Source organism: Ranitomeya imitator, chromosome 9, assembly GCF_032444005.1.
Source record: "Ranitomeya imitator isolate aRanImi1 chromosome 9, aRanImi1.pri, whole genome shotgun sequence".
Classification (NCBI taxonomy): domain Eukaryota; kingdom Metazoa; phylum Chordata; class Amphibia; order Anura; family Dendrobatidae; genus Ranitomeya; species Ranitomeya imitator.
Window position 1 is genome coordinate 133,636,452 of NC_091290.1, and position 26,157 is coordinate 133,662,608.

The window sequence follows — 26,157 nt, forward strand, 5'->3', positions numbered from 1 at the left end:
ATAATAATAAATTATTATTAATTTTTTTTTTGCATTCGAGAAAATCACTGGTAAAAACTGACACACGGACCAAACACCAATGAGAATCCGATCTAAAACACTGATGAAAATAGGTCAAATTTTTTCAAGTACAAATTCCCCCTCCAAAAACTGATGTCTGAACAAGTCCTTAGTTCTTAACGTGTTTGAGTTAATGTATTGGTCAGTTTAATCTTTGTTTCATCTATTTTTTAAGCTTTTCTTTGTGTCTGGAAAGATGAGATCCCACGGATCCATTGCATTGTACATGTACACCGCACTCTTTGCCATTCTGCGAGTTACCACCGAGGCCTCCAGGTTGTCTGTTCCCAAAGTTCTCCTGCCCTTCTTCCCAGGGTTGGAGGTCCCTTACACCATTGAGGCTGGTGGAGGATGCTATACCTGGTGAGTCATATTCTTCTGTTCCATTATGGGGAAATTGCTTTTGGTAAATCTGGAGTAATCCCAAGAGGAGTGAGGGCCCTGCTCGCAAGCTTACAAACTATGAGGAAAAGGGGAGACACGAGAGGTGGATGGTAACAATTGCTTTAGTTATTCGGACCAGCCATAGTGTAAGGCTCAGGTGTTCATGTAAAGCTGCATTGGGATATATGGACCTAGCCTGGTTGCCTGCAATGCTCTGAACACATGTAAGTGTTGATTTCTCCTTTAACCCCTGTTATTTTTATAATTACCTTGTACATATGTTCAATTGTCTCATATTGTAACATCTTTATATAACTTTTTATAAACACTGCCTGAAACCTTTGACGGAGTATAATATTTAATACTAGATTCGTTCTTCATGCGCTAAAACGTACCCCAAGTCTTCTGAAGGGAATTACGCTACTGTTTTGGGTTAGCTTCGGACCCGTTTAATTGAAGCTGGTGGCAGCATACGTTTGTACTGGGTAGTTGGGAGTCGTTGTAGCGACCGTGGCGTTGATAATTATTGTTCCCGCCTGAGTGGGAATAGTTTAATGCGTCGCTGCAGCATGCCCAATAGCCAGTACATAGCAGGCAGCCTTTCTAGCGACTAATTACCCCAGGTGCAGTACCTAATCTGACCTGAGAGTAAGGGGGGCGCCAGAGAGCTGCAAGTTTCAAGTGGAACTGTAAGTGGGATATACATAAATCCCTGCAGTTCGTGGTATATTGAAGAGCAGTGGGATACCTAAAATAAGCCCCTGCCGTAAACTAAGAGGTCAATAGCCTTGTGTGTGGTTTTTTCATCACATTGTGGAGTGGAGGGATAACTAAGATAAGACCCCTGCACATGTGATAGCCGTCTGTTGGCCTAAAGTCACCCCTATCTGTGATGTGTGGGTGACGGTCACGGTGTGAATCGTGACATAAACCTTCTGGTTATAAAGCCAGGTCTATGCAGCAAAATGTGCCATTCCTAACGCGAACATGATGTTTTACCTGTAGGTATGTTCACCACACAGAGATCATCTCTGTGACACCAATATTTGAGAACAACACCCTGTGCTCACAGAAAGCCATCCTAAAATGCAAATCAGAACAGCCCAAGCGTCAGACCACAGTAGTGATTGCCCAAGAAATAGGTAGGTACTAGAGAAAGACTGTGCCTAATCTTGACCAATAGACAGTCTGTGCCTAATGGTGGTCAGCAGACAGACTGTGCCTAATCGTAGCTGACAGACTGCGCCTAATGGCGACCAATACACAGACTGTGGCTAACAGTGACCAACAGATAGACTGGGTCTAATGGTGAAAACAGATCGTGCCTAATAATATCCAGCAGACACACTGTGCCTAATGGTGGCCAGACAGACTGCGCCTAATGGTGATGAACAGATAGACTGTGTATAATGTTGGTCAGCAGACAGATAGTGCCCAATGGTGGCCAGCAGACACACTGTGTCTAATGGTGGTCAGCAGACAGATCGTGCCTAATGGTGGCCAACAGATTTACGATGTCTAATGGTGGCCAACAGACAGACCGTGCCTAATGGTGGCCAACAGACAGACATTGCCTAATGGTGACTAACACACAGAATGTGGCTAATGGTGACCAACAGATTGTGCCTAATCATGGCCAGCAGACACACTGTGCCTAATGGTGGTCAGCAGACATATCGTAATGGTGACCAACAAACTGTGCATGATGATGACCAACAAATTGTACCTAATGATGGCCAATAGACAGACTGTGCCTAATGGTGGCAAACAAATAGACTTTGGCTAATGGTGGTCAGCAAACAGACCGTACCTAATGGTGACCAACACACACTGCCTAACAGTGGTGAGCAGACAAACTGTGCCTAATGGTGACCAACACCCAGACTGTGCCTAATGGTGACCAACACACAGACTGTGCCTAATGGTGACCAACACAAAGGCTGTGCCTAATGGTGACCAACACCCAGACTGTGCCTAATGGTGACCAACACACAGACTGTGCCTAATGGTGACCAACACATAGACTGTGCTTAATGGTGACCAACACACAGACTGTGACTAATGGTGGCCAGAACACAGACTGTGGCTAATCATGACTAACATACAGACTATGGATAATAATGGCCAGCAGACAGACTGTGCCTAATGGTGACCAACAAACAGACTGTGACTACTGGCGGCCAACAGACAGACTGTGACTAATGTTGATCAACAGACAGACTGTGACTGTGCATGTATTTTTGCCTACAAATATTTTTCAAAATTGGGGTTTGTAAAAAAAATATTGCACCGTTTGCCACCTACAGCATTTGTGCTGCGTTGTCTATAGGATGGGTTAATGGAGAATTTGTCAGTGAGCCCATTCTGATGGTCCAATGGGAGGGCCATCAGACTTTTTCTGACCTCCCTTCCGCTGATTTATGATCACAGATCACATCAGAGTTGAATGTGCCGGGAAACAATAAGCCTGTAAAAGCCAAACGGTGCAACATTTTTAATGACACTAAATAGCAAAAAAAAATTTTTTAGCAACAAATACGGTACATACTTTTAAGGTTTTTTTTTAAAAACTCTCTCAAAAAAAGATGGACAACCCCTTTTTTACTTTCTTCAAAATGCAATAACTTACAAGCCTGTCTTACCTGCAGTGACCGGACAAGTCTTGCGTTGTGATGTGATTGTGGATCTCATAGTGACACTGGAGATTGAATCGCGGACTCGAGAGCTGTATGTGGACGACGCTCCGGTGGAACTTACTGTTGCTGGGTTAGATAAAGAAGGTGTGCAACTATCATTTTAATAACCTCATACCAACATACTTCACTCTTAAGGTCTCCGCTCCTCTTTTTCGTGGCTCTCCGTTTGCAGGGGAGCGGTGCTCCTAAAGAAGGACAATGCCAACCAGTGGCTTGGTTGCGCCATTGGTCCAAACTATGGCAGCAGAATCAGAGGAGCCCAGGAAGATCGAAGCCACCTGGATCCTGGTCAAGGGCTAAACTGTACCGGTGTCAATATGGCGCCATTACAGTTGATCCCAACCACTCTCCATCCTGTAGACCAAGGGTAGCTATAGGCTTATGAGGTGCTGGCGGCTTTATTGCGCCGCCTGTGCAAACCCTTCTGTGTGCATGGGAGAAGAGAGCACAGTCGCTCAGATTGGGAGAGTACAAACTTTTTTTTTTTTTTTGCAGAAGGGGGAATAAAAAGTGGTATTGTTGGCTTTGAAGGGGTCATCATTGCTTGTTTAGGTGGCATTAACACTTTCTTAAGCTACGTTCCCACCATGTGCTTTTTTTTTTTGTGCTGCGTATTTTCGAAAAAATGCAAGTAATCCATTTTACTTGATATATCAAAAACTCCCCAAAAGTTCATGGTGGGAACATAGCCTAAAGGGAGAACTCAAGTCATTGTTTTTTTTAGGGTGCATTCAGGGGCATTATTGCAGAATTAGGGGCGACAATACATGAAATTGCCCGGAGCCCTGGAAACCCACATAATGCCACAGCTCATACGGACACAAATTTCACTCGTGCAGAAATGAAAACTGCTTCCATCAAATATCCCAAGAATTCTGTGTGGAAAACGTGGCTGATATTTACGGTACACGCGGAACTAATCAGCCTGGGATTGTACTTGCGGATTCATATCAGATTTTTCACAGTTTACGTTTCTTATAGTATTTGTATAGCGAACGTCCACTATAAGAAACGTAGGGGAAAAAAACGGAAATACGAATTAATCACTAGCTACAAGCGATCAGAAATCATCCGCTTGTGACGCTGAGCTTCGATGCTTTGTAACCCACAGGTAATATCTTCAGCAGTTTGGCCGGGATAAGCTTCCAGTGGATGGTGATGATGGATGAATCTACAGGAATCTCCAAAACTTCTACAAAGATCAGGTGAGGAAAAGGAGAAACTATTGCAGATGGCAATTTGGGCCATTACTTACCCCTTATATTGGCTCTAAGGGGGCAGATGCAATGTATCCCCGACATCATTATATGATCAGTGATTTCCCTGTAGGATTCTGCGTTACACGGAGACACAGTATTACATCCCTGAGTATATCATATCGATGGAAAAAGCTGGAAAACAGGGAGATATTGTCCTGGTGTCAGGAGTCCGCACAGGAGCCAGCGTTGTCAAAGTGCGGATAGAAGGTGAATTTTACAAGGTGAGATCCGTTGACTTTGGCGGTCCCGCGCTGCAGTCTTTATATTGTTACAGCTTCCATTGGCAATGCTTTGTTCCCCGCAGCACATACCGGTGACCAGTATACGCCTGGTGGTCCTGGAGAAGATATTCCTGACCCCGTGCTGCGAGGTCCTCCTGCTAAAGATGGCTCGCGTCCACTTCCAAGTGCGGAGACTGGCGGAGCATAAAGGTACAGGTGCCCGGGGTATAACAAGACAATGGTGGCAACTTGCCCTAAAGACCAAATGAAGATATTCACCTTTTTTTTTTGTACCTGCAGGGATGGATCCACCTTTGGCCAATTATATAGTGCAGCTGGAGAACCAGGTGCTGTTTCCAGGAGGCGACCCTGACTTTCCTGTCGCTGATCTTGATGAATCCTCCCTTACAGTGACGGCTCTCCAACTGGGCTGCGCCAACCTGATCTTCACCCACAAGAGTATCCTACGCCAACGATTTAGGATTCCTGCCATCTTTTATCCTGGGTTATTCCTATGTGCCCAGATCATTGATTAAAGAGTTAATAAACTTTTTTTTTTTTTTTATTAATTTTGTCCGGCATGAAAAGTTATTAAACTTTGCAAATCTCTTTATTATCGGAATTGTCGTTATTCCTGTAAAATATGGCATGTGAGTAGCTTCCGAATCCCTCTTTTTCCCCCAGTCTATTTTTCTGCCTTCAGCTGCATTGATATCACAATGTACGCATTTGGAGTACAGATGATGGCAGTGATCGGTCAGCTCCTATCGATCTGAGTTTCGTCAGTGCTCCTGATCAGGTTTTCATCCAAGCTGCGGTGGGATTGTTCTGACAAGAGGAGACAGGGGGTGACCGATCACTGCCATCATCCGTACTCCAAATGCGTATGTTCTGACATCAATGCAGCTGATGGCAGGTGACTGGGGAGAAGCCGGGGATTGGAACCTACTAACATGCATATTTTTTTTAAAAACAGGAATGAAGACAAATACCCAAATAATATGATTTTCAAAGTTTCAGAAGTTTCCATACTAGAGAAATCCTCTACTCCAGCGTTCTCCTTTCTTTGTCATATCCCCTGGTGGGCCAGTGTTGTCCATACAACCCCCCACATCCTTGTAAGGATCAGATGTAAAGTAAAACTCAATGTGCCGTTAGATATTGCCACCACGCACGGCGGTTCCAGCCTCCCTAACTGCACAGTGTGTGTGGTAGAGCCGGGATTTCTCGGTAAGGGTCATACTGCTTCTTACACCCCTCCGCAGACCGAGATCACCGACAAACATGTAGCATATAATGACTATGTTATTTCCCTCAGGGTTTTCCATAAGTCCTGGAGAGCTCTGGATTTTGGAGGTAGAAAAATCGTACGAGGTCACCATTGAGGTGTACGACAAGATAAGCAGTCGCCGGGTCTATCCCTCACAGGTATGGACTCGTGACTAATGTAATAAGTATATCCAAAGGATCTGTGATTTGCCATAAACATGTAATTCTTTTTACCTGGTGTAAAAGCCGCTGTTCTCCAGAATCCGGCGTCATTTTTCTTTTGTTCCTGCTCCTCTCCGTTCCTGAGATATGGCCCCGTCTTCCCTGTATACAAGCGGGTGTGGCCATCTTATTGAGGAAAACGCCCACTTGGTTAACAAGACTAGTTTTATATACAGGGAAAAAGGGGCCATATCTCAGGAACGGAGAGGCGCAGGAACAAAAGAAAAACATCGCCGGATTCAGGAGAACAGCGGCATTTCCACCTCTTTAAGCTGCATACTACAGATACAAAACACATAAGCTCAATATTCATTAAGATCCCTGGTCCATTTAGTTTCTTCTTCTTTTACAGAACCTACAGATCAGTGTTCAATTTCCCTCCGAATGTTTCAGTTTGATGTTTTCCTCTAAAAACGGGTCATACCATGTGGTACGCGCCATCCATACAGGTACCACAACCTTCAATGCGTCACTTATTGGTGTCGATCCCGAGGTAAGATCAAAGGCATAAACTTACACACAAAGTATTACAAAGCAATGATGGCGGCGTGAGTATTATGTCACCTGATGGCCACCGAATTCCAAATTGTTGTGGATCATTGGGTTGTCTAGAAATGAGATATTTCTTGTGTCATTGACAGGATGAACTCTGGATGTTTTCAAACCCAATTTCCCAGAAACAAGAAGTGAAAATTTTCTCGCCCATTACCCTGGCTCCCCAAACCCTGGCATTACCCGCTTACCCAAGAAATGCATCCTATCTGTACACAGTAAAGGTGAGGCTGGTAAAAACCTTCTGGACGCACACCTCTTTTTTATATCCTTTTTATAACCTACAATAACAAAAAAATTATATTGTGGTTGCATGTTACTAAGAAAAATCTATGTAAGAACCAAAAAAGACAAAAGTATTCTAAAACTGATAGCTTTAAAGGCTTAACAAAAAAATGTATTTTTCTGGTTAATAGGTAGAATATTTTTGTCATTTTTGGGGCAGTGTTTACAGTTAGGTCCATATTTATTTGGACAGAGAGAACATTTTTCTAATTTTGGTTATAGACATTACCACAATGAATTTTAAACAAAACAATTCAGATGCAGTTGAAGTTCAGACTTTCAGCTTTCATTTGAGGGTATCCACATTAACATTGGATGAAGGGTTTAGGAATTTCAGCTCCTTAACATGTGCCACCCTGTTTTTAAAGGGACCAAAAGTAATTGGACAGATTCAATAATTTTAAATAAAACGTTCATTTTTAGTACTTGGTTGAAAACCCTTTGTTGGCAATGACTGCCTGAAGTCTTGAACTCATGGACATCACCAGACGCTGTGTTTCCTCCTTTTTGATCCTCTGCCAGGCCTTCCCTGTGGTGGTTTTCAGTTGCTGTTTGTGGCATTTCTGTCTGAAGTTTAGTCTTTAACAAGTGAAATGCTGCTCAGTTGGGTTGAGATCAGGTGACTGACTTGGCCATTCAAGAATATTCCACTTCTTTGCTTTAATAAACTCCTGGGTTGCTTTGGCTTTATGTTTTGGGTCATTGTCCATCTGTAGTATGAAACGACGACCAATCAGTTTGGCTGCATTTGGCTGGATCTGAGCACACAGTATGGCGGCTCTGAAGACCTCAGAATTAATTCAGCTGCTTCTGTTCTGTGTCACATCATCAATAAACACTAGTGACCCAGTGCCACTGGCAGCCATGCATGCCCAAGCCATCACACTGCCTCCGCCGTGTTTACAGATGATGTGGTATGCTTTGGATCATGAGCTATACCACGCCTTCGCCATGCTTTTCTCTTTCCATCATTCTGGTAGAGGTTGATCTTGGTTTCATCTGTACAAAGAATGTTCTTCCAGAACTGTGCGGCTTTTTTAGATGTTTTTTAGCAAAGTCCAGTCTAGCCTTTCTATTCTTGATGCTTATGAGTGGCTGCACCGTGCTGTGAACCCTCTGTATTTACTTTCATGCAGTCTTCTCTTTATGGTAGATTTGGATATTGATACGCCGACCTCCTGGAGAGTGTTGTTCACTTGGTTGGCTGTTATGAAGGGCTTTCTCTTCACCATGGAGATTATTCTGCGATTATCCACCACTGTTGTCTTCCGTAGGCGCCCAGGTCTTTTTGCATTGATGAGTTCACCAGTGCTTTCTTTCTTTCTCAGGATGTACCAAATTGTAGATTTTGCCACTCCTAATGTTGTAGCAATTTCTCGGATGGGTTTTTTCTGTTTTCGCAGCTTAAGGTTGGCTTGTTTCACCTGCATGGAGAGCTCCTTTGACCACATGTTTACTTCACAGCAAAACCTTCCAAATGCAGCACCACACCTCAAATCAACTCCAGGCCTTGTATATGCTTAATTGAGAATGACATAAAGAAAGGGATTGCCCACACCTGTCCATGAAATAGCCTTGGAGTCAATTGGCCAATTAATTTTGGTCCCTTTAAAAACAGGGTGGCACATGATAAGGAGCTGAAACTCCTAAACCCTTCATCCAATTTTAATGTGGATACCCTCAAATGAAAGCTGAAAGTCTGAACTTCAACTGTATCTGAATTGTTTTGTTTAAAATTCATTGTGGTAATGTCTATAACCAAAATTAGAAAAACGTTGTCTCTGTCCAAATATATATGGACCTAACTGTATATAAATTATATTTTTCTAGAAATTTTCAAGTACCGTATACTGACAAATATTCATAGTATAAAACTTAAAAGGTTGGTAACAAGTATGTACGTTTTCTCCAATTCATAGGATATCGACTGCTGGACCCTACACCGTTCCCAAGAGGATGCGCACTTCCACACCATTCATTGTCTATAGGACTGCTGGAGATAACCAAGGCTCAGCTCTCTTTGGCAGTCCCACAGACAATGAATGGAGCGGTGGCGCACTCTCAGAAACTTTGGGATCCTATCCTCTATCCTGTGGATAAATTACCAACTTGGCGCCCATGATTGCAATTTATTACCCATCCACATAAGAGCGGATACATGGCCAAACTATGGAGTTTTGACTACTAGGTCCCCCACATATTAGAACTAAGGTCTATTAAACCACTAAGTACATGGAGTGGCTGTGTACATTCAATAGCACATCTCCATCTTCTGCCTATGGGACTGGGAGATAGCCGAGCGCTGGACCAGACCTCCGACAGTCCTATAGACAATGAAAGCAGCTGCAGTCACATACACGTGCAGCCTATACAATATATGCCTTATTATAGCTAGGAGAGCAGGCATCTGATGGTGGAAGGTATAATATGCACAAAACTTTACACAAAATATTCTCCTTAGGCCGAGGGAGGCAGCGGGAACGTCTCCTGGTTTTCCACAAACAAGAGCATCGCAAGTATCAACGCCAGAGGCATCGTCACCACGGGAGGACAACCTGGCCCCTGTCTGATCCAGGCGAATGACATCATGAACCCGCTACACAGCAGTCAGAGCCATGTAAGTAAGCCAGGACTTCTCATATTGGACATTTGTTTTACACTGTCAGGATCGACGAAACAGATCCCTATAGTTGATTTTTTTCCTCCACAAAACTTTTTTGCCCTTTGCAACTTCTTTCAACTTTTCTAGAGGTTTATGTTTCGCTCTTGAGTTGTGCATCCATCCTTATGCAGGTTTTGGTGCTCCCGGTCACCTCTCTGGAGCTCCTTCCACCCAATGCTGACACACAGGTCGGCCGCGAGATAAATATTCCTGTAGTGGTGTACGGAAAATATCAGGATGCCATCATTCCCTTCGTAAACTGCTCTCTGCTTCTGCTGCACGTCAGCATGGACAAGGGTGGAGTGTTCAGCCTCCAAGAAGGTGAGATATGCCGTAAACCAACAGCTATGTATGATCGATGGCGGTTATCTCCTTAAAGAGAACCTATGAGATTGCCTGACTGTTCCCTATTATCAGAATGCAGAAACTCCAGCGCATACTGTTATATTAGTGGCTGGAGAGAGCCACTAAAGTTTGGCAGTGTCTGCAAGTGGTGCCTTGGGGTAATGGATGAAGAGCTTCACTCCGGATTGCTACTTCTTGGATAATAAGGTCTCTTTCTACTAGTAATTTGATAATATGTCTTCCTTGGCAATAGATAGATGCACGTTTGCGCCTCCATCATGTTCCTGCTTGAAGATACTTGCACAAAACCCCGGACACATTGTCCTCAAAGTCAGTGTAACAACAGATGACAGGGAATGCCACAACAGCACCATGTTCTCAGCCTATAGCGCTCTTAAGGTACACTTATAAGCTTCATAATCCCGGCACTCTCATACTTGTAGGTTTTTGCTGGTTGCTGCTCAGTTTTTCTCTATATTGCTTGTTTTTGCAGGCAGTGGATCCAGTGCACACCTCGGTTCTTTCCCTCCAGTCCACCAAGGTCATGGTGTTTGAAGGTGGTCCGGGCCCATGGCTTCCAGAGCCAACCAGTTTCTTTATGTGGCTCACTGCCAAAGACTGGGACAGCGTTCAGATTCGCCAAATTGGAGATCTTACCAAGGCAAAGCAGAAATTACACATGTATCAGGTCCAGTGCACCAAACTAGGGGAACAGGTAAGCGAGCGACAGAAAACGTTGACGGTGTTGGACACATTAATGACGGAGGTAAAATGTAGACTTTGTTGCGCAGATTTTGACATTCCAATTGGGAAACAATCCTGGAATTCTAAATCCGAGACCGTCCGTGGAAATAGTAGAAGTCAATCTTATCTGTGCTCTTCCTGCGAGCATGTCCTTGTATCCGCTGCATTCTGCACTCGATGGAGCGCCGCCATGCCCCATCCCGAAACATAAGAAGCAACTTGTAAGACTTTTTGTTCTTGACCAGTTCCTTCTGTAGACATAGTAGAATATAAGACATAAATGGTATTTGGAGAAGATATCAGACCTGAATCCAGTCTTTGTCCAAACTGCTGATATCCTTTATCTAGATGACCGTGTCCATGTTGAGGGACACAAAACTGGAGCTGATCATTTTTGACCAGCACAAGAGGAAATTTGATAACTTCAGCTCACTGGCAATAGATTGGACCTCTTCCAACGAGACCACCGCCCATCTCTCTTCTAGCCAGGGCATGCAGGAGATACCAAAGAGTGATGGCACCGGACAGACATGGTTACACGGTAAGCGGTTAGGCTTCAGATACACAACATACGTACAAGATGATGTCAAGACGTTTCAATAATTTTCTACAAATGTGCCACATCTTAATGATGGCTACTTGGAAATAAGTAACTAGTGCCATAAGGAGGGTATCGGTATAAAATCAACCGAAGGGTGCAGCAGCGTTGGTTAGGAACACAATCTACAAAGGACTGTTGCATGAATTGGTACGGTGGAGGTGAGAAGGGTAAATGCAACTTGCAACCTTTTTTATTGGCACCGACTACCTTCACACAACAGTGAGAGCCAAGATATAAAGTGCAGGATAATGGCGCACTGCGTCGTAATCATATGATGGTAATGGCTTCCCATAGGTCAGCATCTTCTCGAAGCGAAGAAGATAAAAGGGACATCTTCCATCAGCGTCACCTGTGCCGGATACAAGTCCTGGGTTCAGGTCGAAGTAAGTGAAAAAAAAAAATCCTAATGTTGTGGAGCGGAGGCGACAAATATCACCAAGACGTTTCTAATAACAGGAAACGTCATCGCTTCTCATCACCACCACGATGGAACTGTCCATGGTTGACGACGTGTCCATTTCACCCGATGACATCACGGTGTTCAATCACCAAAACGTTGAGGTGAGCTGGACGTTCACTTCAAAAATGGCAAAAGTTGTCATGGTAAAAGCCGCGCCTGGTTTCTAATGGCACATTTTAACTAAGTTGTACGTTGCTTCATTGGCCATGTCCTTTGATAGAAATACAGAATTTTTATGTTACGATTTGATTATAAATATATATTTATTTATTTTTTACTTTGTAGGAAATGTTTTACTTAGTGGAAGGATCAGGATATTTTCTGGTGAACGTTAACGATCCCCGGATTGCATATTCTGCGTATGTAGAAGCAGAGAACACGGTGCAGGTAACAGGGAACAGAAAATAGAGGGATTTTTTTTTTTTTTTTTTTATTGCTAAGTCACAAACACTTTGATGACTAATAAGTTCCCACTGACTAGAGTGAGAGTTTTTGCATTTTAGCAGTTACCGCCAATTTGCTGACAAGGAGAATTGCATCAATTATTGGGACGGCGAGGCTGCGAAACATAACTGTATACTGTTAGTGCTATAGTCTACACCTCTATACAGTGTGAGAAGAAGAGCAAACACCAAAAGACCTCTGCATCTTTCTCCAGGTGACCCCTCTGCACCCCGGGACCCTGACATTGGAGGTGCATGACCTGTGTATCTCATCAGCAAACCATGTCACCATCCACATCTCCGACATCTATAACTTGGAGATTAATTTGTTCGATAAGGTAATATTTTCATTATATTGCTTTTGTGTTGTCACCGACTATCCAGTCAAACTGGCTAATAAAATTATGTTCTTCAACTCCAAGAAGCGCCAATGAAGTTAATGGGGTTATCCAGGTCATAGGCACTGATGATGATGACCCAACCTTAGGAAAGGTCGCCAATATCAGAATGGTTGGAGACCGACTGGTGGCATCCCCACTGATCAGTTAACTACAGGTCCCGAAGCAGAAGAATGAAAACACCCAATGCATCAAAGTGTTTACAGCTGGTATACTCCAAAAAACAAATGAAGAAAAATTGCTTGAAAAATACCTGGTGGAAAAGTATAGTATATGTCGCTTCTTTGAAGTGGCTCCTGATGGAATCCGCATCAAACTAGGCACTATCCAATCAAGAGACTGCAAAAAGCTCTTCCAAAATGCTCGAAAACTGCTTTTGGACTTTAAAAACATCTCCAAAAATTCCCCAAAGATGGAGAATTTCATGAAGTGGTTTCCACTGGAGTTTTTGGGTGTGGAGGGAACAGATAAGGGCTAACATAGGAGCATAGCAAGGCATGTGACACTGGTGTCTCCACCTTCAGGGGTAAGCCGGGGGACATGGATAGACTAGGGTGCCCTCTAGTTCGAGGGATCAGGTAAGCACCCACAGCCCTTAGTCACTAAGTGACAGTATACACACATTCACCTTTTGTGTTTTTCTCTAGGTGGAAGTTGGAAAGTCTGTAGACATCTCGGTGAAAGTCTGGGATTCTTCCCATAGGCCATTCCTGAATAAATACTTCAACGTCATGCAACTGAGAGTCCAGAGCTCCAGTTCTATCATCATTCTCAAGTAAACAATCCCCTTCATTCTAGGGATTGGTAGGGATCAGTTGTGCCCTTGCAAATCATCAACAGAAATGATTTTACATACATACTATATTATTTTTTTGTAATCTGGTCCCATGTTAATTAGTAACTGGGAAAAATAACACATATTTTGTCGTTTCAGCGTAAACTTTTCTTTTTCAGACAGCTGCCTGAATGTGACAAGTACTCCTGGAGTTACCGCCTTCATGGCACTGACGTAGGACAGGCAACGGTGGTAGTGACCGCAGAGGATAAAGCAGGGAGGAAGATAACATCAGACCCCTATCCGGTGGAGGTGCGATGGCCAGCACTGGTGCCGGCGCGTAATACATGTCCAATATTCTCCTGTTATGTACAGTACACACATGCTGGATTTCTCCGTAGGTATTTGCACCTTTCCGACTGCTCCCAGAGAAGCTGACATTGATCCCTTACAATATGATGCAGGTGAGAGCTTTTTTTCGATAGATTGTAGCATGATGTCTTTTTTTTTTTGCACCACGCGTCTGGAAAATTCAAAGAAGAAAAAAATCAATATCTATAAAGTATATAGGGACATGCAGCGATGGACCCTGATGTCTGAGGAGGAGTAACAATCAGAAGAAAGATAGAGCTCACTAGTAAATCCCGTAAGGGTCACCCAACACCGCCATCACATATGGCATACAGTATCTGCTCCACAGATCGATGACATCTTTACTCATCTTTAGTCAATATATTGGGTTCACCCTAGCACAGACTCGGACCTCTTATCATTTTGACTAGTTCTTCATATGGATTGACCTTTTCCAGGTTACGTCCGAGGGAGGACCGCAGCCACAGTCCGTGATCCAATTTTCCATCATTAATGACAGCGTAGCCACCATAAATGAAGTGGGTCAGGTGACTGGATTAGCCATCGGAACTACCAAAATCAGAGGAACTGTTCAGGCCATAAGAGAAGATAATGGCCAATCCACGGTGTTTTCACAGGTAACGACTTTACACAGATTTTAGTATAAAAAAAACGTAATTTTCATAGAGAGATTTTTATCTCTGTAGAAAAAAAAAACCTTTCATCTAGCAGTAAAAAATAAAAATTAAGTGCTTTTCTCACCCTCCCTGGGTTCAACGCTGAGTCTCCACTGCTGCTCCCAGTGTCGGATATTGTCTGCAATGCTCAGTGCTGAACCGGAGAAGGGAGAGTTAAACAATGCTTGTTTTTGTAAAACACACTATAGCCGGGGGACAGGTTTGAAGATTTGTCTGGTTTGAAGGGTCCCTCAACTGGACACCCTTATAAACAGCTCCCCCTACTATACTGAAATCATGAATATTGAGTTGAGCAACCATAAAGGTAGACCGCCTTTATGCCTGCCCAAAAAAAAAAGGACGCTGCCAGAACCAAAGTTTACCCAGCTATATGGAATAGCTTAATCGAGGGTCCAGTATGAATCCTGTTTTCATGGGTGGAAACCTCGAAGCAGTGCTCAGCGAAGAGCAAAGGATAAATGGGAACCTATCCACAATTATGTGATTTTCATCTTTAACCTTTAAGATGACCATATGCAGTCAGCAAAATGCTCGTTCAACCTACTGCATGAGTGTTCATGTGTTCTGAACTGGGACAGTGGTGGGATCATCTTATCTCTTCTGAGAAAAGGATTGGGTCTTAAAATTCAATGTAACCGATTCTTCTTTCTCCTGAGATCATGGAGGGAAAGTGAAAAGGCCCCCCCATACACATAAGAAAGTCAGTTTAGCCCAATATTTAGATAAAACATGACCCTATTAAATCTATGACTCCATCTGTTTTATCTCATAGGATGAGATCGTGGTCGAGGTCGTTTATCTGAAAGCGATTAGGATCCACATCCCCGTGACCCGTCTAATTACACCATCGGAGGTCTGTACAGGAGCTCCCTGCCGTCACCCTTAACCATAAATTATTTAGGCAACTTTTCTACACTTGATTAGTGGAAATGTTAGATGAATGCATCTACTTCTACACGTAGGTCAACGGTTCCTATCAATGGTCACAATAACAGTGACATTTCCTCCCTGTTGCAGATGCCTGTATATGTGATGGGGGTCTCCAGCACACAGACACCATTTTCCTTTGGCAACTCAAAGCCTCCTTTGCAATTCTACTGGTCATTAAATAAGAGAGATGTGGTGACCCTGGAGCCACGTATGATTGAGGTGATAACAAAAAAAGTGACATCTCTCATGTAGATATTTTCACGATAAGCGAGAATTTAATTTTTTTTTGTATTTTCAGGAATCCGTACAGTTGCGGTCAGAGTTAAACTTTGCTCAGTTGGTTCGAACTTGGGCGGTTGGCAGGGTAAACATTAAAGTGACCGTACGTGCTGTGTCTGGTGGCCAGCTTGAGGGCAATACCACGGAGCTAAGAGACCAAGTACAAGTGGTGGTGTGTCTGGTTCTTACGGTTCTTCTTTTAATAGTCATTGGCAAAGATTGGTTTTCCAAGTCTTAGACTGTTTGTCTTTTTTTTTTCTGGATGGAAAAAAGGTTTTACGTAGCTTCTCTCTAGCGTTCCTCAAATATTCTGCTCAGCAGATCCTAATGGCTCCAAATTCTTATCTCACTGTGACTACAAACAAGTAAGGAGAACAGAACATTTCCAGTCATTTCTTTAGAACAAGTGGATGACTTTCCGGTAATTGTACCCTTACATGTAGAGATGGAGGAGCTTCCGTGACTTCTTACTTGCTTCAGTCCTTCCCCAACTCTTCGGTGATTGAAGAAGATGGGCAGGGGCATCTGAGAGCTGGAGGCATTACCGGATCTGGCATCCTAAAGATCACAGCTGTGGAACCATTTGGAATTACCCAGAACCTTGTCGTTGGGGTGCAGGTAGGAGGCAATACTCAAAAACATGAATATGATGACATTTTCTCTTACTCCCTACTCTAAACCTTTTCCAGGTGGCTCCTGTCTCCTACCTAAGAATTGACGTCAAACGCAAGCTCCATACCAGAAGTGGCCATCTGCTGGCCTCGTTTCCTGTCGGTATAACCCTGGACCTCACTGTGCACTTTTACTCTAGCATTGGCGAAAGATTCCACGCCCAGAAAACCCAACTTCGGTTTTCAACAAACAGGTACCAGAAAATTGGATACTATGGAGAAAAAATGGGAATCATGGGGATAAGCTGATAGAACATTGCCCAAGGCTGCCTGTTTGTCTTCACATACTCAAGCATTACTTATTAGGTTTTTTTCTCTTCTCTTAAACAGAGATGATCTCCTACTAATCGAACCAGGCATTAAGAATTACACCTTCATGATAACGACAGTGATGCAAGGAGATACCCTCCTGAGAGTCTGGGATGAAGCACATCCAGGAATGGCAGATTTTGTGGCGATATCTGTAGAAGATGCCATATCGCCAGAGCTTAAACAATCCGTTGCAGTAGGAGAAGTAATTTGCTTCAATACAGAGCTGGTCAACAGTAATGGTGAGATTAGTACCAGTATGGATTCAACTGGTGAGGTAGATACTCTAAGTTGTTGGTCAGGGTGAGCAGCAGAGAAGGACATACTGATGTTGAGGTTATGCTGAATGGTGAGGTCCAGTAGAACTGGTGTATCAGCAGTGCTGGAAGTACTGGATGCAGCAGAGCAAAATGTGCGGGCAGAACACTAATGTAAGAAATATGGAAATAACACAGGAATAACAGAGGTGAAACTTGTTGCAGGAAAGTAGAGGGTGCAGACAGCACCTTGGAATAGCAGTGCAGGAAAGTAGAGGGTGCACACAGCACCTTGGAATAGCAGTGCAGGAAAGTAGAGGGTGCACACAGCACCTTGGAATAGCAGTGCAGGAAAGTAGAGGGTGCACACAGCACCTTGGAATAGCAGTGCAGGAAAATAGAGGGTGCAGACAGCACCTTGGAATAGCAGTGCAGGAAAGTAGAGGGTGCAGACAGCACCTTGGAATAGCAGTGCAGGAAAGTAGAGGGTGCAGACAGCACCTTGGAATAACAGTGCAGGAAAATAGAGGGTGCAGACAGCACCTTGGAATAACAGTGCAGGAAAATAGAGGGTGCAGACAGCACCTTGGAATAGCAGTGCAGGAAAGTAGAGAGTGCAGACAGCACCTTGGAATAACAGTGCAGGAAAGTAGAGGGTGCAGACAGCAACTTGGAATAGCAGTGCAGGAAAGTAGAGGGTGCAGACAGCACCTTGGAATAACAGTGCAGGAAAATAGAGGGTGCAGACAGCACCTTGGAATAACAGTGCAGGAAAATAGAGGGTGCAGACAGCACCTTGGAATAGCAGTGCAGGAAAGTAGAGGGTGCAGACAGCACCTTGGAATAGCAGTGCAGGAAAGTAGAGGGTGCAGACAGCACCTTGGAATAGCAGTGCAGGAAAGTAGAGGGTGCAGACAGCAACTTGGAATAGCAGTGCAGAAAAGTAGAGGGTGCAGACAGCACCTTGGAATAACAGTGCAGGAAAGTAGAGGGTGCAGACAGCACCTTGGAATAGCAGTGCAGGAAAGTAGAGGGTGCAGACAGCACCTTGGAATAACAGTGCAGGAAAGTAGAGGGTGCAGACAGCACCTTGGAATAGCAGTGCAGGAAAGTAGAGGGTGCAGACAACACCTTGGAATAACAGTGCAGGAAAGTAGAGGGTGCAGACAGCACCTTGGAATAGCAGTGCAGGAAAGTAGAGGGTGCAGACAGCACCTTGGAATAACAGTGCAGGAAAGTAGAGGGTGCAGACAGCACCTTGGAATAGCAGTGCAGGAAAGTAGAGGGTGCACACAGCACCTTGGAATAGCAGTGCAGGAAAGTAGAGGGTGCAGACAGCACCTTGGAATAGCAGAGATAAGTAGCCTGGCAATTGGTGCATTTTGGGGCACATTGAGTAAGATGGGTGCATTTTCTGAGAGGTACATCATAATTCTGAAAAATTGCAAACATTTGAAATCTCACATACATGGGTTCAAAAATGTCCTCGGGTCTCTTTTATCAAGTCTTAAAATATTCTGTCTTGGGTTGTTAGAGATCCAACTTTGGGCAGGGGCGATAGTAAAATGTATGATTTCCACCGTTGGGCTAATGAAGACTCTGTCACACCAAATCCTCCTTGTCCTTCACCAGATGAACCGGGGGTCTGGCAGTCGTCACAAGGTCCATTCCTGCAGGTAGACGCAGTGACAGGTGCGGCCGTAGCTCGCTGTAAAGGGATCACCAATGTCTTCTATATCATTACTGGGATGTTCACCACATACAAGCAGGTGAGAGTCTCTGGCTTATAGGAAAATACACCTGTGATATAAGACATGGCGGTACAGCAAATCTAAATATATATATTTTTTTTTTTTTTTTTTTTTTTACACTTACATTTATGCATTTGGGGGTAAAAATATTCTCCATTTGGCTTTTATGAGCTCTTTGTGTTCCTGAACATTCAACTTTGATGTGGTCTGTGGTCATAAATCAGAGAAGTTAAAGACAGGAAAAAAAAATGTTCCCATTAGATTGTCAGATTAAGCTCACTGATGGATTCTCAGCTAACTCATTCTACAGCCAGCAATAGACAGAGGCTGTAGAAGGAAAACAAGGCAGATTCTTTAACGTAACCCAATTACGAAAATGATTTTTTAGCTAAAAATATATGCATTTAAGAAAAAATAAATTGTCCCTGAACGTGGACTACCCCTCAAACGGCAGAAGTATATTGGCAATTGTATGTGGTCGGCCATTATACGGGGTCTCCAATTAGTTGCCTACCATTATGGATTCCGATATATGCCCTGTATGAAACATTTAAATTGGTTTCGCCATCGTTTAGAGGGTAATAATCCATAATCTTTCATTTCAGATCACAATCGAATCTTCCAAGTCCCTCATTATGAGACTTGTATCCCAAAGTCACGTCACTAACTTCCCGTCCACACGTCAGTACAGATTGCTGGTGGCTTTCAGTCTCTCGGAGCCCATTATAAAAGGTAAGGATGGGACATGTCTGCAGGTGTAGTTGGTAATCCTCTAGTCCTGGGAATCTGGCTTAAATCTATCACTTCCGGAAACTTTCTTCATGACTTTCCAGAGGATTTTCCAGCTGAGGTCACTGGACATTGGAGAAAGGACAAATGGCTGATCATACGCTCCTTTACATAGTCCTTCAAGTGCTTCTCTCTCATTGAACACCTTTGTCTGTATACTCAGGCCAGCACTTTTTTGTTGTTGTTGCACGCTCTTTATATTTTTTATTGGCCAGGTCCGTGCAGCAACGCACAGATGGAGGCGGTGAAGAATATGCTGACGCCTGCCAATCACCTGCTCTGTTCGGTGCAGTTCAGTAACCAATCCTTTCCCATCCCGGCTTCCAAGGTGTTCCAGATCAGACCAGAGTTCAGCATGGAGACAGGTACGGGTACGGTCAGAAGCAAAGGACATTTTATTTTTTTTACTATGACTTTAAGAAGAGGTAGCTACCCACCTGCCTGCTGTGCTCGGCGCCGATTTTCTAACGTCACGTCCACAAAGCAGCGACTTCTCTTCCTCTCTGCTCTGTTGACGGGACGTTACTGCTGACGGCATACTGATTGACAGTCGGCTCCCTGCTTCCTAACTGCGGGGAGCCAGATGTCAATCAGCATGACGTCAACAGTCATGCCCCGTGGACAGAAGAAGAAGAGCTGTTGTGTTGATGTCAAGGAGCAGAAATTCCAGCAGAGATTGCAGCCGGGTCTGCAGGGAGCTATTAAAGTCTAAGGACAGGGGATCGGGAGCGAGCAGCAGAATGATAAAGCGAGAACCAGATAAAAGAAAGCAGCAACATCTGTATGCTTTATCACACCCAAAATCTGTATTCACAGCTACACTGCTCAGTACTTCTGCATATTTTTTCGCTATGCTGATCCTTCTGATCATGTGCTGTGGAAACAGGAGAGCTGGAATACCCCATGTCTGTGTGTGCTGTGTATGGGAGGCATCAAAGCAGCTCATCCCCACCCCACCAGCTCAGAGACAGAGCCTGCAGAGGAGGGAAATTGTGACAAATGCAGGATACAGGTCATATAACGGATAGAAATAGTGTTGTTTTTTTCCTGTGCGTACACAGCACAACTTATTCTGAGGCCTTATCCTGTGACGTGTTGTATTTCTAGAACAATATATTTGTCAGATCTCCATCCGACCCCTGACAGACCTGGAGATGCAAACCCTGAGCACGACGGAGACCTCGGTGGCTATAAGAGCCTCTCTGAATGGAGCAATCGGGCTCATCCATGTCCCTTTCTGTCCAGCCTTCCACATAAACCAATCTGAGCTGATTTTCAGTAACAACAATCTTGATGATTGTATCAGGATCTATGGGACCAGCGACGTCATAAGAAATGTGGAGGTAAGTTGTTATGATGACCGCTGGGTGGTGAAATGTAATGGTGGCCATGATGCTGGTTGCCACATTTTCTAATTTTAGAGGGGTATTACTATAAAAAATGGAGATACATAAACCAACGACACTTTCTTTTACCTACAGATAGTATCAAGTTTTCCAGACTTCTTGCTTGGGAACGCCATAGCTTCAGAAAAGCACACAGGACTGTTTCTCTTTCCCGTCTCTATTTTGGACCTCGCATCCATCCAGTTATTCCCAGTGCCAGTGACTATTAATATCTCATGTGCCCTGACGGGTCAGCACGTGGTGCTGCCAGTGACGGTTGCACAAGGTCAGTTTGATCTCTTACTACTTTAGATTGTGCAATATTTAGCAGTTTCTACAGATTATGGTGCCAAGTTCTACGGAATGCAATTAGTAGATGTGGCCACTAGATGGCAGCAGAATCAAGCTGACAACTTGGACCCTATCTAGGAGAGTAGCTGCACTGTCACAAAGCTTTTGAAATGTTGAAAGTTTTAATTGGTAGCGATCCAAGTGCCGACTGGAGACCCCACTTATCCCTAAAATGAAGGGGGGGGGGGGGGGGGAAAGTGCTAAGATGATCAGCGCTCTTTTCTGAGACCAAAAACAAACTACGGTAATAGATTTTCTATTGACCCATCTTCACAGCTTATGCGACCAATCAAGTTTTCTGCCTCTTTAACATGTCAATGGTTTTATATATATTTCCAAGTTAAGGAATTGTTATTTATGCAACTGCTTAATATCATTTATAATGCTTCTATTTCCTTGTATCAAAGTTGTTCCCCAGCTATTGCAAAACTACAACTCCCAGCATTGTCAGGTAGTGGCAGGTGTCAGAAAACGCTGTAGTTCTGCAGCAGCTGCAGCTCACTGATGTATGCGTATAATAACGGTGAAGGTTCCTTTGTGTTTTCATTCCTAACTGACCCAATGACTATTGATCATTTCCATTACAGGTCGGGAGGGTGACCAGGGGTCTCGGTCAAAAATCACTGTCCTCGCCTCCGTTATAATCTTCACTGTGCTTGCAGCAGTGGCCGTTTACTGCGTCATTGTCATTGGTAGGTTATCCAGCATGGTGGTTGCAGAAATACTGGGCCCATCCCCCATTCACAGCTAATTTAATCCAGCACGGAATTTCACGTGTTTTCCTATTTGGGGTATCAGAGTAGCCCCCCGCCTGCTGCTCCAACAAGGGAGATGTTATAGGTTGCATGACCTTTCCCTACAGAGCTAGCAAGCAAGAACTGGGGGGAGTCATGAGATTTCTCTATGGGAAGATGGCAGTGCGCCCCCAAAAGGAAAAAAAAAACTCTCTATAGAGCCACCTATAAGTCACAGCCGTGGGATATGACTCGGGATGTCACACAGCTCTGTATTACTGATGGTTTACATTGCAGCGACCTGTAGGTGGCAGTAGAGAGGCAATTTTCTTCCTTCTGGAGGGGAGCTAATTTGGATAACAATATTATAAAAGTGTGTGATTGGTGCAGGTCCCTGGTAAAATGATTGTTTGGCAGTGGGGGTCACGAGGGAGGTTACCCTGAGCGCAAAATTCTCAAGAAAAAAACGAAAGAAATTAGCTGTGGTGCACATACTGTATACCATAGACTTCTGGCCTGGTGAACTGGGCAAGAGCCGCGTGCGATAGAGCAGGAAGCCACACTCTCCTGCGGGCCAAAACGTGTAGGAGGCACAATGACGTCATGGGTACAAAAGAGGAGTAATATGAAATTTACCTTTTCTGTGGGGGTGTCGTTACTGGAGCAGCCAGTGCCAGGCAGCAGCTGCCAAGGCAAACAGGATCATGGGGTGCATTAAAAGAGGTCTGGATACACATGATGAGAGCATTATACTGCCTCTGTACAAATCCCTAGTTAGACCGCACATGGAGTACTGTGTCCAGTTTTGGGCACCGGTGCTCAGGAAGGATATAATGGAACTAGAGAGAGTACAAAGGAGGGCAACAAAATTAATAAAGGGGATGGGAGAACTACAATACCCAGATAGATTAGCGAAATTAGGATTATTTAGTCTAGAAAAAAGACGACTGAGGGGCGATCTAATAACCATGTATAAGTATATAAGGGGACAATACAAATATCTCGCTGAGGATCTGTTTATACCAAGGAAGGTGACGGGCACAAGGGGGCATTCTTTGCGTCTGGAGGAGAGAAGGTTTTTCCACCAACATAGAAGAGGATTCTTTACTGTTAGGGCAGTGAGAATCTGGAATTGCTTGCCTGAGGAGGTGGTGATGGCGAACTCAGTCGAGGGGTTCAAGAGAGGCCTGGATGTCTTCCTGGAGCAGAACAATATTGTATCATACAATTAGGTTCTGTAGAAGGACGTAGATCTGGGGATTTATTATGATGGAATATAGGCTGAACTGGATGGACAAATGTCTTTTTTCGGCCTTACTTACTAACTAACTAACTATGTTACTTTTGGAGGGGGTATTATTACTGGAATAGCGGGTGCAATACTGCCTTGCCCCAGGCGTTGGCGCACACGCTCTGCCACTCCCTTGGGGCCCTATAGCTTCATCCTCTGTCCGCTTCCCTTACTGATACGTAGACAATGCTCCTCACACTGAACACGTCTGTTTCCAGGCTACAGAGCTATCACTGATCATCAGAGGACAACATCCATCAATTATAGGTCAACTTCAAACGGTGAGTTACCAAGAAGTCGTCTCCTACACGAGAAGCTGGTTGGGTAAGAGGAGACAAACCAGGAAAGATGCCAATGTGAGCCGAACGTCAGACTGCAGCTCAGATATTTGTGATATATATATATATTCTGATTTAACTTGGCTTACTGCCCGTATCATAGTCCGATCTCTCTCACAGCAGCATTCTGGTGATATTGGAGCTGAAATCTCCCAGCAGTCCCTGCTGGTTCAGTGTCTGCAGGCAGAGAGCTTGCTAGGTTCAGTCACTGCATAAACAAGAAATAGCGTGTGGAATAACCTGCAAATAAACCATAATGGAATATAGGGGTCTTCTGGCTTTTTAAAAAAAAAAATTCACATTGGGATCCCTACTAACAAAAAAGAAAAGTCACTCCGGGAATCTGCGCCCCGGTCCAGCGGTGATGTTATGTTGATCTCTCACCTTCAATGGCGGAAGCAATCAGGCGATGGGTGGTCAAGACGTCAGAACGGCGGCGCCGGACCAGGGAGCGGATTCCTAGGGGACAGCACCGCTTCTTCTCTTCTTTTATCAGCGTGGCTTCCCATTGTGAATTTTTAAAAAAGAGGCTGAAAAACCCGGTACAAATAGAGTAGAAACATAAGACAAGAAAGGGTCAGGGATAAGATGGGGAAGGGGGGTGAAAGAGAGTTCGCGGAATGATTCATCATCAACCCCTTCCTAAGAACAATCCGGCTGCCTTGGTGGTTTTGCCGAATGTAGAGAACATAAATGAAAAACCACAAGACTCATCAAGGTTTCCCATTTCTCACTTCCTTGTAAATCCAGAATAAGCGTCGGTAAAAGTAATGCATGATCTAGCGTTAGGACTGGTCACCACTATCAAAGTGGTGGGGTTCGACACTCATCAACCCCACCAAGATGCTGTAACCAGGTCCCACAAGAGCTGGATGTGCACAACGTACATAAGTCATCAATATCTATCTGCAAAACCTCTTTGAGGGATATTTGTACCATTGACATGTATGTACCTATACGAGAGAGGCGAGAATAAGGCGTGAGGACACCGTAACGAAGGGTTCCCCACTTCATTGTCTCCTTCTTCTAAATCCAGGTCAACCGGCTACGAGAAGCCCACAGGACGTAACCTACAACATCGTGAGAAGGAGATCCAATTTCCGTTTACATCTCTGGAGCTCAGGACCTTAATGCTCCATCCCATACAAGAAGTTATGAGACTACAGAAAAAAAGAAAAGTTCAACTTGGAAATAAAAGTTAATTTGGTTTGAGATTGTTTTTGTTGGTTATTTACTGAGCAGAGAGAAAAGAGCAACAAGGTTGTAAAAGTGCGACCTACAGTCCTATAATAGTCCTATAATATACAGTTTATTTCCTATGTATGTATTGGAACAACGCACAAAAAATAGAGGAAAATTGGACAAAATTTCACACAAAACCCCCAAAATGAGGAAGTGATGATAGAAAACGATACTACGGTGGAGTCAGCGTCTCCCTTCCACCTCTGTTATTTATTGGAAGTTGTGAGGTTTTCAGAAGGATCCTGATTTTAGGAATGAGGGGGGAGGATCTGGTCCGTGAGTTATTATTTAACTCTCTCCTGAAGGGGAAGAGGGAGAGAAAATATAGAAAATGTCAGGTCATCACGGCTGGGGTGAGAGAGGTTGTATGGACCAACATTAGTGAGGGAGATTCGGCTTACAAGTCATGGTGCATCTGTTTGTGGAGGAAGAGGAGGAGGACGAGGAACAGGAGGAAGAGGAGGAGGACGAGGAACAGGAGGAAGAGGAGGAAGAGGAGGAGGACGAGGAACAGGAGGAAGAGGAGGAAGAGGAATGTCATCAGTGGTTTTATCATATGGTTCTATCTATACTGTATGTAGTTTTTAAGAACTGTGATATGAGGCCTGATGTTGGGGGCTGTGGGCCTCCGTGACAATGAGGCCCAGTAGTCAATACAGTCCCTAAAGTTATGCTACTGTCAGTTCCCCCATAACAGTGCCAGCCACAATGCCCCCAAACAATATCTAATTATAGTGCCCCCATAACAGTGCCAGCTACAATGCCCCATGCAATATCTAATTACAGGGCCCCATAACAGTGCCAGCTACAATGCCCCCATACAATATCTAATTACAGTGCCCCCATAACAGTGCCAGCTACAATGCCCCATACAATATCTAATTACAGTGTCCCCATAACAGTGCCAGCCACAATGCCCCCATACAATATCTAATTACAGTGCCCCCATAACAGTGCCAGCCACAATGCCCCCATACAATAACTACAGTGCTGCTATAAAAGAGCTGGCTGCAATGCCTCCATAACAGTGCCAACCTTAGCACCCTCACACAATAGTAAACTCCAGAGCTGGCTGCAGAGCCCCCTACCATAGCCCCCCACAGTGCTCTTATAAGATTACTCGCAACATTGTTCCCATAATCGCCAACTAGTGACCCCATAACAAAGCCACCTGTGTATGGTATAGCCAGTAACTATGCCCCCAATACACAATGCCCACATATTAGTGCCCCCACAATAGATCCATGGCCACTGACACCTTAGTGCCACGGATGGTGGGTACAGTTGCCCGCTGTCACCAGTGCCGCTCCTGTGTGGATATCCTGCATTATTACGTATGTTTCTCCAGGTTCGAGAGGTTGGGAGATTTGCTGGTTGTTTGCTCGGAGAATAATCTATTGTAATG

General features: G+C 44.2%; 1 protein-coding gene across 1 annotated transcript; it reads left to right on the forward strand.

Annotated features, from left to right (window-relative positions):
- Positions 1-241: 241 nt before the first annotated feature.
- On the forward strand, positions 242-24,709 carry LOC138648638 (nuclear pore membrane glycoprotein 210-like). Its single transcript, XM_069738424.1, has 40 exons — positions 242-423; positions 1,450-1,586; positions 3,093-3,224; positions 4,252-4,345; positions 4,470-4,620; positions 4,704-4,830; positions 4,921-5,079; positions 5,641-5,850; positions 5,939-6,048; positions 6,464-6,604; positions 6,753-6,887; positions 9,410-9,565; positions 9,676-9,931; positions 10,209-10,354; positions 10,449-10,670; positions 10,747-10,920; positions 11,048-11,240; positions 11,595-11,683; positions 11,757-11,861; positions 12,046-12,147; positions 12,419-12,541; positions 13,249-13,376; positions 13,556-13,688; positions 13,778-13,840; positions 14,186-14,365; positions 15,198-15,278; positions 15,443-15,574; positions 15,654-15,806; positions 15,908-15,999; positions 16,078-16,252; positions 16,324-16,499; positions 16,636-16,856; positions 18,504-18,640; positions 19,228-19,354; positions 19,627-19,776; positions 20,519-20,754; positions 20,893-21,082; positions 21,735-21,839; positions 23,391-23,453; positions 24,547-24,709. Exons 1-40 carry the CDS (start codon positions 257-259, stop codon positions 24,639-24,641), a joined length of 5,766 nt encoding a protein of 1,921 aa, XP_069594525.1. The 5' UTR covers positions 242-256; the 3' UTR covers positions 24,642-24,709.
- Positions 24,710-26,157: the final 1,448 nt, after the last annotated feature.

Bases quoted from the DNA above. Each gene is read 5' to 3' on its own strand.
- LOC138648638 (XM_069738424.1), top strand. From the start codon at position 257: ATGAGATCCCACGGATCCATTGCATTGTACATGTACACCGCACTCTTT. The intron at 5,851-5,938 runs GTAAGGGTCATA...TATTTCCCTCAG, and splicing joins GGTAGAGCCGGGATTTCTCG to GGTTTTCCATAAGTCCTGGA. The intron at 16,500-16,635 runs GTACCAGAAAAT...TCTCTTAAACAG, and splicing joins CTTCGGTTTTCAACAAACAG to AGATGATCTCCTACTAATCG.